General features: G+C 38.9%; 2 protein-coding genes across 2 annotated transcripts; one reads left to right on the forward strand and one right to left on the reverse strand.

The window, feature by feature from the left end:
• The first annotated feature begins 940 nt into the window (after window positions 1-940).
• dlx1a (distal-less homeobox 1a) lies at window positions 941-3428 on the forward strand. Its single transcript, XM_057853409.1, has 3 exons — window positions 941-1579; window positions 1700-1899; window positions 1973-3428. The coding sequence occupies exons 1-3, from the start codon at window positions 1267-1269 to the stop codon at window positions 2240-2242; spliced, it is 783 nt and encodes a 260-aa protein (XP_057709392.1). The 5' UTR covers window positions 941-1266; the 3' UTR covers window positions 2243-3428.
• A 4971-nt stretch (window positions 3429-8399) lies between these two features.
• On the reverse strand, window positions 8400-10656 carry dlx2a (distal-less homeobox 2a). Its single transcript, XM_057852699.1, has 3 exons — window positions 10211-10656; window positions 9288-9472; window positions 8400-9216 (listed from the first exon to the last, which is right to left on the reverse strand). The coding sequence occupies exons 1-3, from the start codon at window positions 10533-10535 to the stop codon at window positions 8848-8850; spliced, it is 879 nt and encodes a 292-aa protein (XP_057708682.1). The 5' UTR covers window positions 10536-10656; the 3' UTR covers window positions 8400-8847.
• Window positions 10657-16495: the final 5839 nt, after the last annotated feature.

Below are 16495 nucleotides of genomic sequence, written 5' to 3' on the forward strand. Positions count from 1 at the left end.
GAGTGTTATTGTTTAATTTTGTTGATGTTGTTGCCAATATTTTGGAATTGTATTTATTAATTAAAGACATATTAAAAAAAAAAAAAAAACATGAATAATCATTTTGAAACATATAATATGACAATAATTGTGATCTGGTCACACTTACATACTAAATGTTAATTTACATGACCTAAAAGTTAACGGGCGCATACAGCATATACATACCTTTGTGTGCGTGTGTGTGTGTGTGTTTTTTTAATGAATAAAATTAAATAATATCGTGCAAGCATGACCCAGTTTAGGAAGTGGTACAAGCACATGGTTTTCACAGGGTATAGGGAAGAGGAAGGGGTTTAATTATAGGACGTTTTCACATATCTGTTATTGGCTAGGTCATTTTTATTTTTTTTCCCCTTGCATCTTATGGATATGATTATTTACTTATTTTTTGTTGTTGTTGATATGGGGACTAGTTGAATAGGGTGTACTGATATAATTGAGGAATTTAATAGGGGGGTAGGTTTTAATAAGCAAATGCTTCATTGTACTCCTTTTTGGACACAATGAATAAATTATGATATTTATTTTTTTTTTTATTATTGTCTTAACTATTGATTCTGTTATCTGAAGTATATCATTGGTTCTGTCCGATTGTTTTTATTTTTATTTTCTCAGGTCCAAAATAAAGCATTCATTCATAGTCACTTGCCCTATAAAGTGTTAATATCATGAAATCATTTGGCAGTATGACAGAAATGTTGGCTAAAATTTAATTGAATCCCGTTATAATTTGTATTATTTCATTTGGACCTCGTAATATGGTGAAGGAAATATTGTGTTATAATTACATCCCTCCCCCCAAAAAATGCGTTACCAGGTGATACCATGCACGTTAATCAAATTTGTGTGTACAAATTGTAATACTGTTCCTCGTGATAATGTGAAAGTGCTAATTGTGATGATGATGATGATGATTTGAAGGCCCGTGCTTGTGTGCTGTGCACGCTCAGGTTGTTCGGAGGCAGCCGGTCCAATGGACTCGCCTCTCGCAAGGAGCGGACCAATCAGCAGCCGCCTGACTTGAATATTCATGAGTACCAGATTCAAACCTTCAGGGGAGTTTATCTCGGTCCGCAGCATCATACCTGGGACTTTTCACGGAAACAAACTGCATTTTCTTATGAATGGAAGGAGAAAAAAGCGGTTCGACTTAAATTGGGAGCCCTCCCGGTTTGGATTCAAACAACAAAAGCAGGAGAAGCAGGACGCGAGCCGCCGGAAGAGATGACAATGACCGCCATCCCAGAAAGTCTGAACAGTCCCGCCTCAGGAAAAAGCGTTTTCATGGAGTTCGGGCCCGCCGCCGGCCAGCAAATGTCGCCGTCCTCCATGTCCCACGGACATTACCCCATGCACTGTTTACATTCGGCGGGCCACGGACAACACGACAGCTACAGCCCGGCCCCGAACTTCCCCCGAACACTGGCCTACCCTTACATCAACACGGTGGCAAGCCATTCCAACAGCCCGTACCTCAGCACGGTCCAAACGTACCAGAACAGCTCGGCCCTGCCTCAGACCCGCTTAGAGGATCCAGGTTAGTAGCATGCCCGCCATCATTATTTATTGCCAATTAAGGGTCATTACGGTCCAGTGGGAACCGGACCCCTCGCCTCACCCCACCCCTCCTCGCGTATTCATTCATTCCCAATTTCAGCACCAGAAGCGGGCAAGAACACGGTGGTGGAGGGAGGAGAGGTTCGCTTCAACGGCAAAGGGAAAAAGATCCGCAAGCCGAGGACCATCTACTCCAGTTTACAACTTCAAGCTCTAAACAGGAGATTTCAGCAAACGCAATATTTGGCCTTGCCGGAGAGAGCCGAACTCGCCGCTTCACTCGGGCTCACCCAAACACAGGCAAGCGCGCTTATAAAATCGTATTTTTCCGTGCTGTGGCTAAAGGTGGTTTCTCCTTTTTTTTTGGTATCAGGTGAAGATTTGGTTCCAAAACAAGCGATCCAAGTTTAAGAAACTCATGAAGCAAGGCGGAGGCACAATTGACACAAATACGCTCGCCGCAGGCCGAGGACTGTCCGGCGGTTCTCCGTGCACGGTGGCGTCCGTGTGGAGCGCGCCGTCCGCGGGGAAGACGTCGGTGAGCGCCGCCGCCGCCGGAGGCTCTTACATCCCGGCCTACACGTCGTGGTACACCGGCGGAACGCACCAGGAGTCTATGCAACAGGCCTCCCAGCTCATGTGAACTCACGTCGGCTACATGACGCCGGGACCCCCGGCGATGTGAGATGGGGGCGGCGGTGGAGCGTGGGCGTTTGCACCCCCACAAGTGGCCGCCTCATACCGGAACCGGATGAAGAAGGTGATGGAGATGAAGCGGAGAATCATGAAAGAGGAGATGACCTCATATATGAGCTGAAATCTTTCACAACCGGATTGTTTTGTTTCATTTTCTGGCTGCTTTATATTTTTTAATCACATTTCTGAGAAAAATGCTGTTTAAAAGTGTGGACAATATCACTTTTCGTTCCCCTAAAAGCCAATTATAAGTATGTCTAAAACCAAACTTTATTGATTGATCCACATGTACAAACTCAAATTGCTGTTTATGTGTTCATTATTTAAGTTAAATTATTGAGATTTGTTTTTAATGTGTTTTGTTTAGACAACTTTATGTTGTTAATGCTGCACTAACGCGAGCAAAAGCTTTTTATGTTACGTGACAATATGGATAAAAGGACAAGCAGCTAAAATTCGTCACTGTGTTTTGTAGATACATTTAAAAACCTGTTTTGTGCTTTACTGGCTGTGAAAGGTTTTAGGCTTGCTGTATTCGTCCACATGTGTTTTAGTCCACATAGAAAAAGATTTAGTTTTGTATTGAACTCTTTAATTTATTGGCTCTATATGTAAATACTGTGCACATTTTCACAAAGCAGTAAAATGATTTAACTTATGGGAAGAACCTTGTGTATGTGTGTGAGTGAGCTGCATATTGATTGCAAGGCGACACAAAGCGTGATGACAACAAACACTCGCTGTAGCCGTAAAATTAGGCTGAAAAGATGATTTATGTTCATATTTGGTTGGCGGCCTTTTTCTGCTGCCGCTGCAGATGTTGTCAAAGCACGACAAGGAAGGGAGTATTGTTTTTTCCTCCCCAATTTCAGTATCCCCTCATAATGCGTCATTTTAAATTTGAGTTTATCTTTAAACTGTTAAAATCTGCTGCTAAAAGATGAAGACACGAGAAAAATTAGCTCATGCTTTTTTGGAGTCCATGGGTTATGAATATATTTTTGTCAGCTTTATTTCTCCCTCACTATAGTTTGTAAACTACACTTAGCATACTATCAAAGCCCAAAACAATTAGCAGAATGATAATAATAGTGGTAATCTATACTTCCTCTAGATTTTGGCTGAATACACAAATCATTCATGGCCCTCTGTTTTTTTTTTAAACGTGCATACACATACACACGAACACACTCTCTATGCTTTAATTAATACATTTTTTCAGGAAGCACACACACACACAATATATAGTATTTGTTTATTTGAAGTATTTGATACACTGCCAATGGGAAACTGGCAGTGTATCAAATACTTGTTCTCCCCACTGTGTGTGTGTGTGTGTATATATATATATATATATATATATATATATATATATATATATATATATATATATATATATATATATATATATATATATATGCACATACATCTGGGTACATAGGGGATAAACACACACTTTAAAAACAATATTTAAAAAAAAAAAAAAATTTTATGTATTTATTTTATTTGTATTTTTTTCTCTCCAAAAAAAAGAAAAGAAAAAAAATAATAATTCCCATGTACCCAGACTTTTTGGACGCCCTATGTATACATACAGGGTGTTTACAAAATCTGGTTACATAGGGGATAAACACATACTTTTAAAACAATTTTTTTGAAATTTTTTTTTATTCTCATTTATTTAAAAAAAAAAAAAAAAAAAAAAAAATCACCATGTACCCAGACTATATGACAACACGTGTCAAATATAAAATGAAATGTAACATTTGAATTTATTGGAAAATATTACTCTTTGTATCATAAGTTCACAATTCCAAAATTATCATTATGATTATTGACTAATAAGGGGGTTGTTTCATGCAATATTCATTTTTCTTGTTTAATTCAACCAAGACTATAATGACACATTTTTATTGTAAATGATATGATCACTTGAAAATGCGTCATATACTCAATTCATTTTTTTAAATTCAATCCTTTATATTGCGACTATATGATATGATAATATACGACTATTCTATAGTTTTTTTATTTTACTTTTTTTACCACACCTATCCCCTAAAGACAAACAGAATCCGTCTCAAAGTCATAGTGTATTATTATCATGCATACAAATTTTTAAAATGTAACATCTAAAAAAAATAAAACACCTTAAATAAATACATAAAAAATGTTAATACTGTATTAATACATACATGCAGGCATAATGTTATGTTCTTATTATTTAAACGTAGGAGATGTGTTACCTTTGTTTTTGAGTGAATATCAAAGTTGTGTGTGCGACCCCTGCGCACACGCCCATCCAGACAATGGCCGCGTGTTTGGATAGCATGAAGAAAGGTTCCTGCACGTGTATTGTGCAACATACATTTGGGTCTCTTTAATTCTTTGGAAAGGCGCAGCTGCTCATCCAAGAGGGTCAGCGTTATTTCGTTGCATTCTCTCCTTGATTATACGAGCCGAGCCCATCAAACCCGACATAATTACAGTCATTTCGCCCTTATTTATTCTAATGCAGTTTCCCATCTCTGAGGTAATTATGAGCAATTTTTTTGTTCTCTCTCTCTTTCGCTCTCTCTCCCTTTGGGTGGATTTTTCTTTTCGGTGCCGACAAAGGAAGACAGAGCTGTGAAAGAAATGTTCTGCAAAATAGAGGAGGGGAAAAATGGCGAAATAGGTGAGCTGACTCCACTATATACACTGCTTGCTGGAGAGTCTTGGACGTGCAGTGAGCGCAAATTGCTTGCAGGTGGAGGCTGCGGCAAGCTGTCATTGCAGAAGCTTCCAAATGCCGCAACGAGAGAGCCGTGAGGCGAAATGCAAACGCGAAATGTCTCGAAAGTCGTGCATTGGAATCAGACGTCATCGTGGTCGAAGTTGAGGACTAAAAACTCACCTTGAAGCATCCTGCAACTCCCCACAAAAATCCTGGAAAGAAGGAAAAAATCCGTCCCCGTGCATCATGTTCTACTCCAGAGATCCAGACTGGAACCCTTTCTGCTTTATTCCCCCTCTTTATAGCAGATAGGGAGAAAAATGCCGATTATTAGCATAAATGTTTACTCCTCATTACGCTGATGACATTGTGCACTCGAGGTCTTGGTAATCTTTGGGGGGAAATTATGAGTAATTTTTTCCCCCCTGAAAATTTAAAGCAGCAGCAGCAGTTATCACGCAATTCAGACTAATTCGGCTGCACATGCACGGATATAATTATGCTCCAGTCAAGTTGTTGCAGAGCTCCAAACTATTGCATTGATATAGCCGTTTATTGTGTACATACTACTTGGACAATGTTGATGCTTGAGACTGTCTTGCATTAAAATGACACCCCAAATTAGGACGGCTGAAATCATGCAGAATTCTGCTCGTTAATTGTAGGTTTTCACAATGAATGGAATTAGAGCACGAGTACGAAAGGAGTGTGTGGCATTTACAAGTTGCACTAAAGAAAAACAAAAAGATGACACACAAATACACGGCAACTGGGGTTATACGCTTGCATTACAAAATACAAATGTGTGTATGATAATATGTTGGAGGTTGGACGAACCAAATATTATTGTTAACTGCTGCAACATTATGCAGCATCCTTTAGCATCCTTTAAAAATACTCAAATATAGCTTTAATTCAGTTAAAGTGAGCATTGTGTTTTAAAAAATTGTTTTAATCCATTTATTCAAGAATAAATTCAAATATTTAGTTCTTAAAACTGCTGGTAACATCTGAAATATGAAACGGGGAAAAAGCAGAACATATGAGTAGATATTAGAAATAAAAACTACAATAAAATAAAGATAATCCGCTGGTCTAAACCTTCCCAACGGCCAACAAAAAAAAATTAAGAAAGAAAAAAGTAAGAAACCTTGAACCCTGCACTTAAAAACTGGAGCTGTTGAATGTTGAATAAGTTTACTACCACAAAGTTTTATTTTTATGTTTTTTTTTTTTATTGCACATTTTTAACCATTGCAAAATATCATATTTAATTTAACGATACTTGTGCATACCACTAGAGGGAGCTTGCGTGCCACTGTAGTGGTACTCGTGCCACTTTTTGAGAATCACAGTTTAGGACAGTACCAGTGTCCACATCAGAAGGATTGTCATCACATGCATAATGAAAATGTAGTAGAAAAATGAATGTCAAAGCTTAAAAGTGGTTAAAATTTTGAACACTAACACTTAAAATGACTTTCCTTCATTTTACACCATTTTCCTGAATGAAAGATGCTATTGAGTAATATTTTAATGATCATGTATTTTACATTTTTATGGTTATCAAACATTTGCACGTGTCCGTGAAATCGTTTTCCACCCTGTCATGAAGGTGTAACTGCCCCCTTTGAAAAACAGAAAACCTGAGCTGATTTTAGTGATACTGTATCACTTAACAACAGTTTGCATTTTCAGGACGCAAAAAAGTTGATCGTGACAGTGGCTTTAGAACTGTGCTTTCCGAATGCAATTCATCAGATTAGAAGATGGAGCATATTGCTCATATGAGATCAAAATGTTTGAAACAGCTCTCAATTTTTCAAACAGTGAAATATGTGAGCACGGTGACAGGGTGGACATTTTTGGCAAATTAAATGAACCTTGTTTTACCTGCTACAAAATTCGGTTATTGTATCAAGCTGTCAGTGTACTTCTTGACAAATGCTAATTTCTGTAGTTTATGTTTACATTATATTTATATGACAGATTGGACGTGTAACACTTACCTTCAATGACACAAATATTGTTACTACAATTGAAAAACATAACTATTGTTTCTGTCACGATCAATTGTTTTGCCCCTTAAAATGCAAGGTGTTGTTAAGTGATATCACTAAAATTAGCTCAGTTTTTCCTCTTTTTTTTTCTTAAAGGGGCAGTTATACCATCATGACAGTGTGGAAACAATTTCACTGACACATGAAAATGTCATATAAACATAAACATAAACTACAGAAATGCCAATTAAGAAGTACACTGTCAGCTCGATACAATAAATGAATTGTGTTGCATGAATAAAGGTAAAACGTGTTCATTTAATTTGCCAAAAATGTCCACCCTGCCACCATGCTCACATGTATTTCACTGTTTGCATTGTCTGATTGCAGTGAATTAATTTTTGTAAAACTACATGCATTAAAATTGAGAGCTGTTTCAAACATTTTGATCTCATATGAGCAATATACTCCATCTTCTTATGTGATGATATGCATTTAGAAAGAGCGGTTCTAGAGCCACAATGTGTTAAAGCACATGTCCAAACGTTAACCCTAAGATAAAGCTTTTGATTTACACAAAATGAAGAGTGAAAGGTAAACACAATTTGGAAATGTGCTCATTGTTAATAATGATATACTGTATACCTAATGATAATGGGATAGTACAGTTTTCATTGTTTGTGTTATGGGAATCTCAATAAAAATAGAGCTACTTTGGCTGGAGGGTACACTTAGTGACAGATCTTTTTTAATAGCTAAAAGCAGGCAAATTTGCTGCATTCTTATTCTGATGTTTTAATTCCTATATGTTGAAAAATACATTCAAAATTATTATGGAAGCATATACTATTCCTTATATGATCAGTTATTAAAATCATTTGTTTGTGAGTGTGTTAACAAATGTAGCTAGTCTTCATTATTTTTCTTACCTGAGCAGTGTCTTATGAATAAAAACACCACTCAGTTACAACTCTTGTTGTTGTTTTTTTTTTTTTTTTGTAAATAAATAAATCTACTGCAGCACCACAAAGGTAGAAGTTTAAACTGAAGGTCTACATTATCAGTATGATAAAAACAAAAGAAAGCATCAATTGAAATATAACAGCTTGTAGGAAAAAAGGAAGTGGGCGATGACCAGCAACATTTTTAATTAAATAACCAAATTTTTTAGCACTGTAAATATGGAAAAAAAAAGACAAAAGCACAATTAAGATTAAAGATTAAATTAAGCAGCCATACAATCAGTGGCTTGTGTGATGAATTGATTTTTTGTTATATGAGCTATCAAAAAAAGTCATTTTTACATAATTGGAGACCCGCTTGCACGAATAAAGGCTGTATGTTTTCCCTCAATTTCAGCTCAGGGGAAAAATAAGAAGAGGCCATTGCAAAATTCAGTTTCTTTAATTTTCTTATTTATTCAAAAATGTTTTTATTCGACTGACAACATAACGTCCAAATACAAATATTGTCTTTAATGCAATTATTTGCAGAACATTTTCAAAATACCAGCAAAGGTCCAGTGTTTTTTTTTGTTTTTGTTTTTTCTCTCCCTTTTTTCTCTATTTATGATACAACATAACCATGAGGTCAAGTAGAAAAAGGCACGATACAGTTGACCTTTGCTACATCACTGATGGGCGAGGTTGGAATTTGGCAAAAGTGGGAAAAAAGGTCCTTCATAATAGTGGGTCAATCATTCATTCATTCATTCATGCATCCCTGGGCAAAAATAAATAGGCGTCAAAATGTGGGTCAAACGTCCATGTTGCAATTTCTTCCGCGCGTGAAAGTAGGACCCGTTTAAAAAGGAACGTATTCGTCGTCTGTTTTATTTCAGAATATCGTCCCGGCAGTGATAGCCGAGTTGTGGTGGAGCAGAGTGGGCTGCAGGTGGTTCACAGAGTTCGTGTTGGAGTACCACGAGTAGTTGGTCAAAAATGAAGAGGACGATGAAGACGACGACGAGGAGGCGGAGGAAGGCGCGCTGCTATTGCTGATGCTGTTGCTGTTGGGCGGACTGCTGCAGTGTGGAGGTAATGTGGCGCTGCTCATGCCTTGAGTCTGTGCGGCAAAATCCCACGCGCTCGGCGGGGACGCGCACGGGGGTGACTCGCTGGTGGGAACGTGTTGCTCTGGGGGGATTTCGCCGTTTTTCCACAGTTTCTTGAACTTGGAGCGCCGATTCTGGAACCAGATTTTCACCTGAAAAGAGGATATATGCCATCATTATGTTCCATGGCGTGCACGTGAAGGGGTAGTGGGTCGTCTCTTACCTGTGTCTGCGTGAGGCCCAGAGAAGCAGCCAGCTCGGCCCGCTCGGGCAGCGCCAGATATTGGGTTTTTTGAAATCTCCTCTGGAGCGCCGCCAGTTGGAAACTGGAATAAATAGTTCGAGGTTTCCGGACCTTCTTTGGTTTTCCGTTCACCATCCGGATTTCTGGCTCGCTCTCTTCTTTCTCTGCGCAGGGAGAGAACATTGGAATGTAGCACATTTTTTGTCTGAGGAGGTTCTTTTTGGACACAATGAATAAAGTGTGATCTTATCTATTCTTATTCTTATTATTATTGTCTTAACTTTTGTTGCTGTTATCTCAAGAATATCATTCGTTTTGTCCGTTTTTTTGTTTTTCTGTTGTTTATTTTTTTGTTTATCATTTTTATTTTCTCATATACAAATAAAACACTCATTCATTCAATTTTATGGGCATTTATTTGGCGTGGTATTTATTCCAAATTTTGCGTCATCTATAATTTTGATGGATCCTTGCTCATAATGTTTATTATTAATATTTCTTATAGGGACATAATGCTATAATTCTAATTATAATAGCCATGATTGTAAAATGTAACTATAATCCTAGTTTATGTGTTTAAATTGACAAATATTACTATATTTGAAATAATTGTCATTTTTTAATGAGCACGTGTATGAAAATTCATATAATTACATTCAACTAAATTGGAATGCATCAATTTTTACACATCAGTATAAACGTGTAAGATTTAATTGTATAGTAAACATTACCTATTTGTATCTTATTTTATTTTCTAACAAATCAATTTTATTGCTGCGTGAAACTAATATTTTAATATTTTATAATGGACGTAGGTGTGTGTGTATACGTTCCAACTAATGCGCATTAAAAATATTTATGCGAAAGATGAGCACGTTTAACCGCGCACGACATTTGCATACCGGTCTCTGCAGGAGTGGGCGAGGAGTTGGCTCCATAAGTGCCGTAAGCGCCGTAAGACGAGTTGAAGCCAGCCATGTCGAAAGATTTTGGGTTGTACGCCACAGCGCCGGGCCCGCTGCCGTGGTACTGATAGGAACCGAGCGGTCCAAAGGGCGAGCCGGCGCACGAATGCGCGTGCTGCGGGCTGCTGTAGTAGCTGCTGTCCGTGGCCGTGGACACTGGCAAGGTGGGCGACTCCTGCGACTTGTGCAAACTGTGGTAGTTGCTGGAGCTCATCTGGTTGGAGTGCATATCAGTGCCGAGGTTGTCGAAAACTCCCGTCATCTCCAGGTTCTGCAGGCCAAGCTGAAAACGAGTCCAAAGTCTGATTGTGGTGTTTTTCGGGCGGACTTCAAAAGCATCCCAATGGAGCGGAAAAGGCGTCACCCTTCCGCGCTGGCCTGTGATGATCTGCCCGCATGCACGCTCAGTGGAAGGAGGGCGCTTTTGAGAGAGAGGGTGCGTGGCAGGCAACCAATGACGAAAGAGAAACAACAAGGCTGCTTCACGATGCTTCCTCCCAACATTTTTGGGGAGGAGGGCTCGACAGTCGCAAAAATTATGTCAAATAAGGACCACCAAACAGGTACCAAAATGGTCAACATAAGCTAATTTAGTGCCATCAATGGTGATAGACGTCCAATCCATTTGAACTACATGGGAAACATAGCGCGGAGTTCAAGGGTTAGGCACTGCTTAATTTGTAAATCATAAGGTGCCGGAACACAAAGTACATATGACAGCGCAGGGATGACGAGATGGGCACAGGTCCCGGAACATACGAAGAAAATGGTGCTGAAAACAACACGCAAATGCCCACTTGCCATGCTATGGAATTTACAAGCCTCAATTTCAGATAATACCCATGGTATAAATGTTATGACAACAATTCACAATTATTCAGGCTATACTCTGCACAGCATGTGCAATTGTCCACATAATCACAAGTGGGACTTCCAGTACACAATCAGCAATTATAGTTTCTCAACAGGTCTGACTTGTAGAACATTAAAAAAAAAATCTGAGATTACAATAAATAACACAAACAAGGCCCTGGGAACCTTGTTAGGGTGCATGGTATCATGAATGCTTTGAAATACCAGGACATTTTAAATCAAAATCTCTTGCCCTCTGCCCGAAAGCTGAAGATGAGTCGTCACTGGGTCTTTCAGCAAGACAATGACCCTAAACATATGGCCAAATCTACACAGAAATGGTTCACCAGACACAAAATCAAGCTCCTCCCATGGCCACCTCCGTCCCCAGACCTTGTTTTGTTGGCAAAAGGGGGTTGTACAAAGTATTAGCACCAGGGGTGCTAATAATTGTGACACACATTATTTGATGTCAAATAATTATTTCTTTATGTGGGATTTTTTTCCCCACTGAATAAATGCACTTGTATTGAAGGTTGGATTTTTCTCTTTTTTCCATTAAGATCCCATATTATTTGAATTAAAAAAAATATTAGAAGCTAAAAAACACATCTTAACCAGGGGTGCCAATAATTATGGAGGGCACTGTACCTGTCCTAAGCAGCCTGATTTAGAATTCCCCTCAAGAATGATGGGAAATAAAAAACGCTCCTTTTCAACTTATTATTATAAATATTCTTGGAAGTTAATTTTATTGCTGACACTGCATTTCGGGGTCATCACCATGTTGTACCCACCCTGCCCCAAATTCGGGGTCATCAACATGTTGTACACACCCTGCCCCAAAAGTCAAACCCCACCTATGGGTAAAACGTGGTGTATTTTTCTCTCAGGTAACTGTCTGTGTTGAGAAAGAGAGGGTGTGTATAATGTAAACATGATAAAGAAAGAAATGAAAAAGAAAGATTTTTTTTGATGGGTGGGCCATGTTTTAAAACCTGGTAGATAACTATATCACCAAAACACAGAAATCAAGCAAATCAGTACAGCACCCATAGGGGATACAAATTTTGAACAGGGTGACTACATTGGCACAACACCGGCAGGCGTATCATATTAAACGGATGACAATCTTGGCGAAAAGTATAGCTGTCCTAAACATCCTGATTTCGAATTCACCTAAAAAATGATGGGAAACAAAAAAAACGCTAATTTTCAACTTATTATAATAAATATTCGTGTAAGTTCATTTTATCGCTGACACTACATTTTGGGGTCATCAGCATGTTGTGCCCCACCTGCCCCAAAAGTCAAACTCCGCCTATGATGGGAAACGCCGGAGCCCAAGCAGATCAGGCTGGCTAAATAAACGCTGAGAGCCACTGTGGTGCTGAAACGTGATTGTTCACTCGCTAGCCCTTTGCTTCAACTGAATTTTTTGGTCTATTGTTGTCAGTGACGGCCCAAAAAGTTGGAATAACAAGATAGGCCTGGTTGTTCAGAAAAAGTCAGGCATTTTACTCCTTTAAAAAAAAAATCCACTATAACAGGGCTCCCTGCCCATTTTCCATGGGCCTAAAGATGTAAATACTGAATATTGCCCACACAAGAAGTTTGAATTCAGCCCCCATTCTCACCTTTAACACTAGATAGAGCTAGTCATTTTAACGTGCCTCTCCATCAACGTTGTTAGAGTATAACAACTTTTCTGAAGTCATTTTTTTTCTTCAGTAGTGAGTCGTAAGCATGTGCCGGTATGATATTCTGACAGTATGATAAGCTTAAGCTAAAAAGTTACGGTTTCACGGTATTGCGATTACAGCTCTAAAATGTGGTACTTTGAGATACCTGGGTTTAAAACAAAAAAACACAAACTTTTTTCCATTGAAGAGAATTTTTATTTTTCAAAAAATTTTAGCTAATTGGAACATTAGTATCACGTAAAGTAAAAAAAAAAAAAAATCTAGATAAAATATAAAATAAATGCAGTCCTTTAAGTGAGCCTAAACCCACAGCCGCAGCTCAACACTATCACCATCAGAACAAAAATAATTATTTTCCTAAAAAGCACGTGTGTATTACTCGTATCATGTTTACGTTATTCACACACTCTCTTTCTCAACACAGTTGCCAGAGAGAAAATAAAACACGTTTTACCACCGCCTGACAGACTAAACACACTAGAGTTATCTCTTGTAGCTGGTGGGACACCATAATGACAGTGTTTACAATTTTTCAATTTTGTATAAATGCAAAATCATATTGGAGGTATTGCCTCCTCGGCAGCCACCCTCCGCAAACATGTTTTACATGTCGGTTGGCCCTCCTCCTCTAAGCCACGGCCAACTGTAACTTTTCTGTAGCCGAAGTATTCCAATACCAGAGATTTCATTTTCTTTTATGGGGGAAAAAGTTCTGCAGTTTCACCTCCTCCAGCTATCATGTAACACAGCTGACTCACTGACACTGAGCAACAACCGGTGGGGGAGGGTTGAGCCTTGCAGCTGCAAGTAAGGGATTTCTCCATGCATTTTTGGGACATAAAAAATAACTAATATCTTAGGGACGGTATGATGGAAAATGTTTGCGGTTTTGAAACCTTGACGTTTTCATACCGCGGTATAGCTTTAAACCGGTGATCGGCACATGTCTACATCTAATCCATTGTTTTTCAACCTTTTCTGAGTCACGGCACATTTTTACAATGGAAAAAATCTCGCAGCATACTACAAACCAAAAATGTTCCAAAATTACTTTCTGTACAGTATATTTAATTATAAAAGAAATTCTCAATATTTATACTTACTCAGTGTGAAACTTGAGCCTGTTTAGATGAACACAAAGCCGATATCCTGGCAGGAATTGAAGAAACACACACACGAAGCTGTTCTTTAACAGCTCTCACTCTCTCTCGTTTTTTTTTTTTTTTTTTTAAATAGCAGTTAAGATTGAAAAGCTCAAAATTATCAGACGGGTGCTTTTGCAGGCAGGTAATATTAATGTCCCTGCCACAGTATGGAACTTTTTGGATTTAGCAATAAGTTCAGCAACAAGGCAACTGGCTTTGACTGCGTTGTCATTTGGATGGATGGATGGATGGATGGATGGATGGATGGATGGATGGATGGATGGATGGATGGATGGATGGATGGATGGATGGATGGATGGATGGATGGATGGATGGATGGATGGATTTCCTGTGCTTTGGCTATAGCTTCACTATAGGACAGAATGGTACACTTCCCCTTGCACTACAGCAGTACTTCTCAAATAGTGGGACGCGCCCCCCCAGGGGGGCGCAGAGCGATGCCAGGGGTGGCGCATGTGACCTCGGGGAACATGTTTTTTTTTCTTTTTTTGCCATACTAGAATAAAGTGTACTTGCGCATCCACTCAGTGGGTGGCAGTGGCGCTCTCATTTTCAAGGTGCGCGCAGTGTTTTGAAGTAAGCAAGAGCACACAGACGACAGATATGAAGAGCTGTGCGCCGTTTTCGAAAGCCGTTTTCCGCCAGGACTCACGCAGCGACCCACTGTCTTCTCCGGTTCTCACGTGTCCCCCCGAGACGTGACATTTTTGGCTTGGGATCGTCACGATGACCGCCGTTACCTACGGTTCTCCCTCGGCCGCCGACAATGCGCTTTTTTCGGGCCGTTTGCCTTTTGACTTTGACATTTAATACAGTGGTAGGTGAGGAAAGACCACTGTTTACTGTACCTAAAAATGATTATAGCGGACAGCCGGAAGCCAAAACGCCACTTAAAGACATTAGACCCCAATCTCATTGATAAGCCGCTTGGTTGTTTTTCAGCAAAAAACGTGCCGAATATTGCCAATAATCGTCCCGCTTTGTCAGTGTTATATAAGTAAACCAGTGAGCACTGTTAGCATGCTCAGTGGAAAATAACCCCACACTATTGCAAACCGGAGGTGATACTGTGAGCAGCGAAAATAAAAACTGTCCTTTTGTCCAAAGACCCCCCCCCCTTCTATTCAGTTTTGTTTTTTCGGTCAAATTTTTTGGCATATTGTCCTCATGAGTTAATCAAATCTAATCAATCTGAATTTGTTATTATTTACTGATTTTATTTTTTAGTATCAAATGTTAAAAATGTACCTTGAGTGTATTTTTACAGTTTGGATGTGACTTTTTTTTTTTTTTTTTCAATTCAGGCAAATTGATGCGCGTTAAGTCTTTTCTGTTACAAACAAAACAATGTTGATAAAGTTATACTTTATAAATTGAGCTCTGTTATTTTCTGTAATAGAAAAAAATGACAATGTGAGGCAGAGGCGTACTTATAATAGTAATATTATAGACAAATGATACTATTTACAGTGGCGGCAGAGTTTGGGGGGGCGCGAAACATTTACGTCTTCCTTGGGGGGGCGTAACAGAAAATAATTGAGAAGCACTGATTTAATATCATAAAAAACGTACTATTTAACTGGAAACTGCAATTTCTGGGAAAATTGCGATGGCAACTTTGCTGTGTCCTTTAGTTATTGAGTCACTTCCGGTTGATTTTGGATCAATTCGGGTACACTTCCTGTTCATTTAGGGCAGTACTTCTCAAATAGTGGGGCGGGCCCCCCCAGGGGGGCACAGAGAGATGCTGGGGGTGGCGCATGTGACCTTGGGGAACATACTTTTTTGTCGTATTAGAATAAAGTGTAATTGCACATCCACTCAGTGGGTGGCAGTGCCGCTCTCATTTTCAGCGTGTGCGCAATATTTTTGGACCAAACGAGCACACAGAAAAGAGCACTGGAGATATGAAAAGCTTAGACAGGGAAATATGACTAATTGTATGTAGCATCTAGCTTTTGACTTTTATTACAGTGGGAGACGAGGAAAGACCAGACTATTTACTTTGTTTAAAAATGTTCACAGCGGACAGCAGGAATTTTTTTCAGCTAGTGCCAAATATTGCCAACAATCCTCCTGGTTTGTCAGTGTTGCTCAGTGCAAAATAACCCTACACCATAGCAAAGGAGCTGATACTGCCAGCAGCAAAAATAAAAACTGTCCCTCTGTCCAATGAAACTGTCGTTTTGTTCTATTATTTTTTTGTTTTTTCGGTCTAATTGTTCGACATATTGTCCTCATGAGTGAATTTTGCTAATCAATTTGAATTTATGATTATGTATCGATTTTATTAAATTTTTATTTTTCAGTATCAAACGGTCAAAAATATGTTAGGTATATTTTTACACATTGGATGTGTGTTTTTTTTACGCTTTATTGTAAGTTGATCTATATTACTTTTTTCACAATGTTATGCAGAGGTGTACTTATAAGAATTTTATATAGAAATGATACTACAGTATATACTTACAGTGGCGGCAGAGAGTTGGAGGGGGGGCGCA

This window comes from Corythoichthys intestinalis, chromosome 12 (genome assembly GCF_030265065.1).
Source record: "Corythoichthys intestinalis isolate RoL2023-P3 chromosome 12, ASM3026506v1, whole genome shotgun sequence".
NCBI lineage: Eukaryota > Metazoa > Chordata > Actinopteri > Syngnathiformes > Syngnathidae > Corythoichthys > Corythoichthys intestinalis.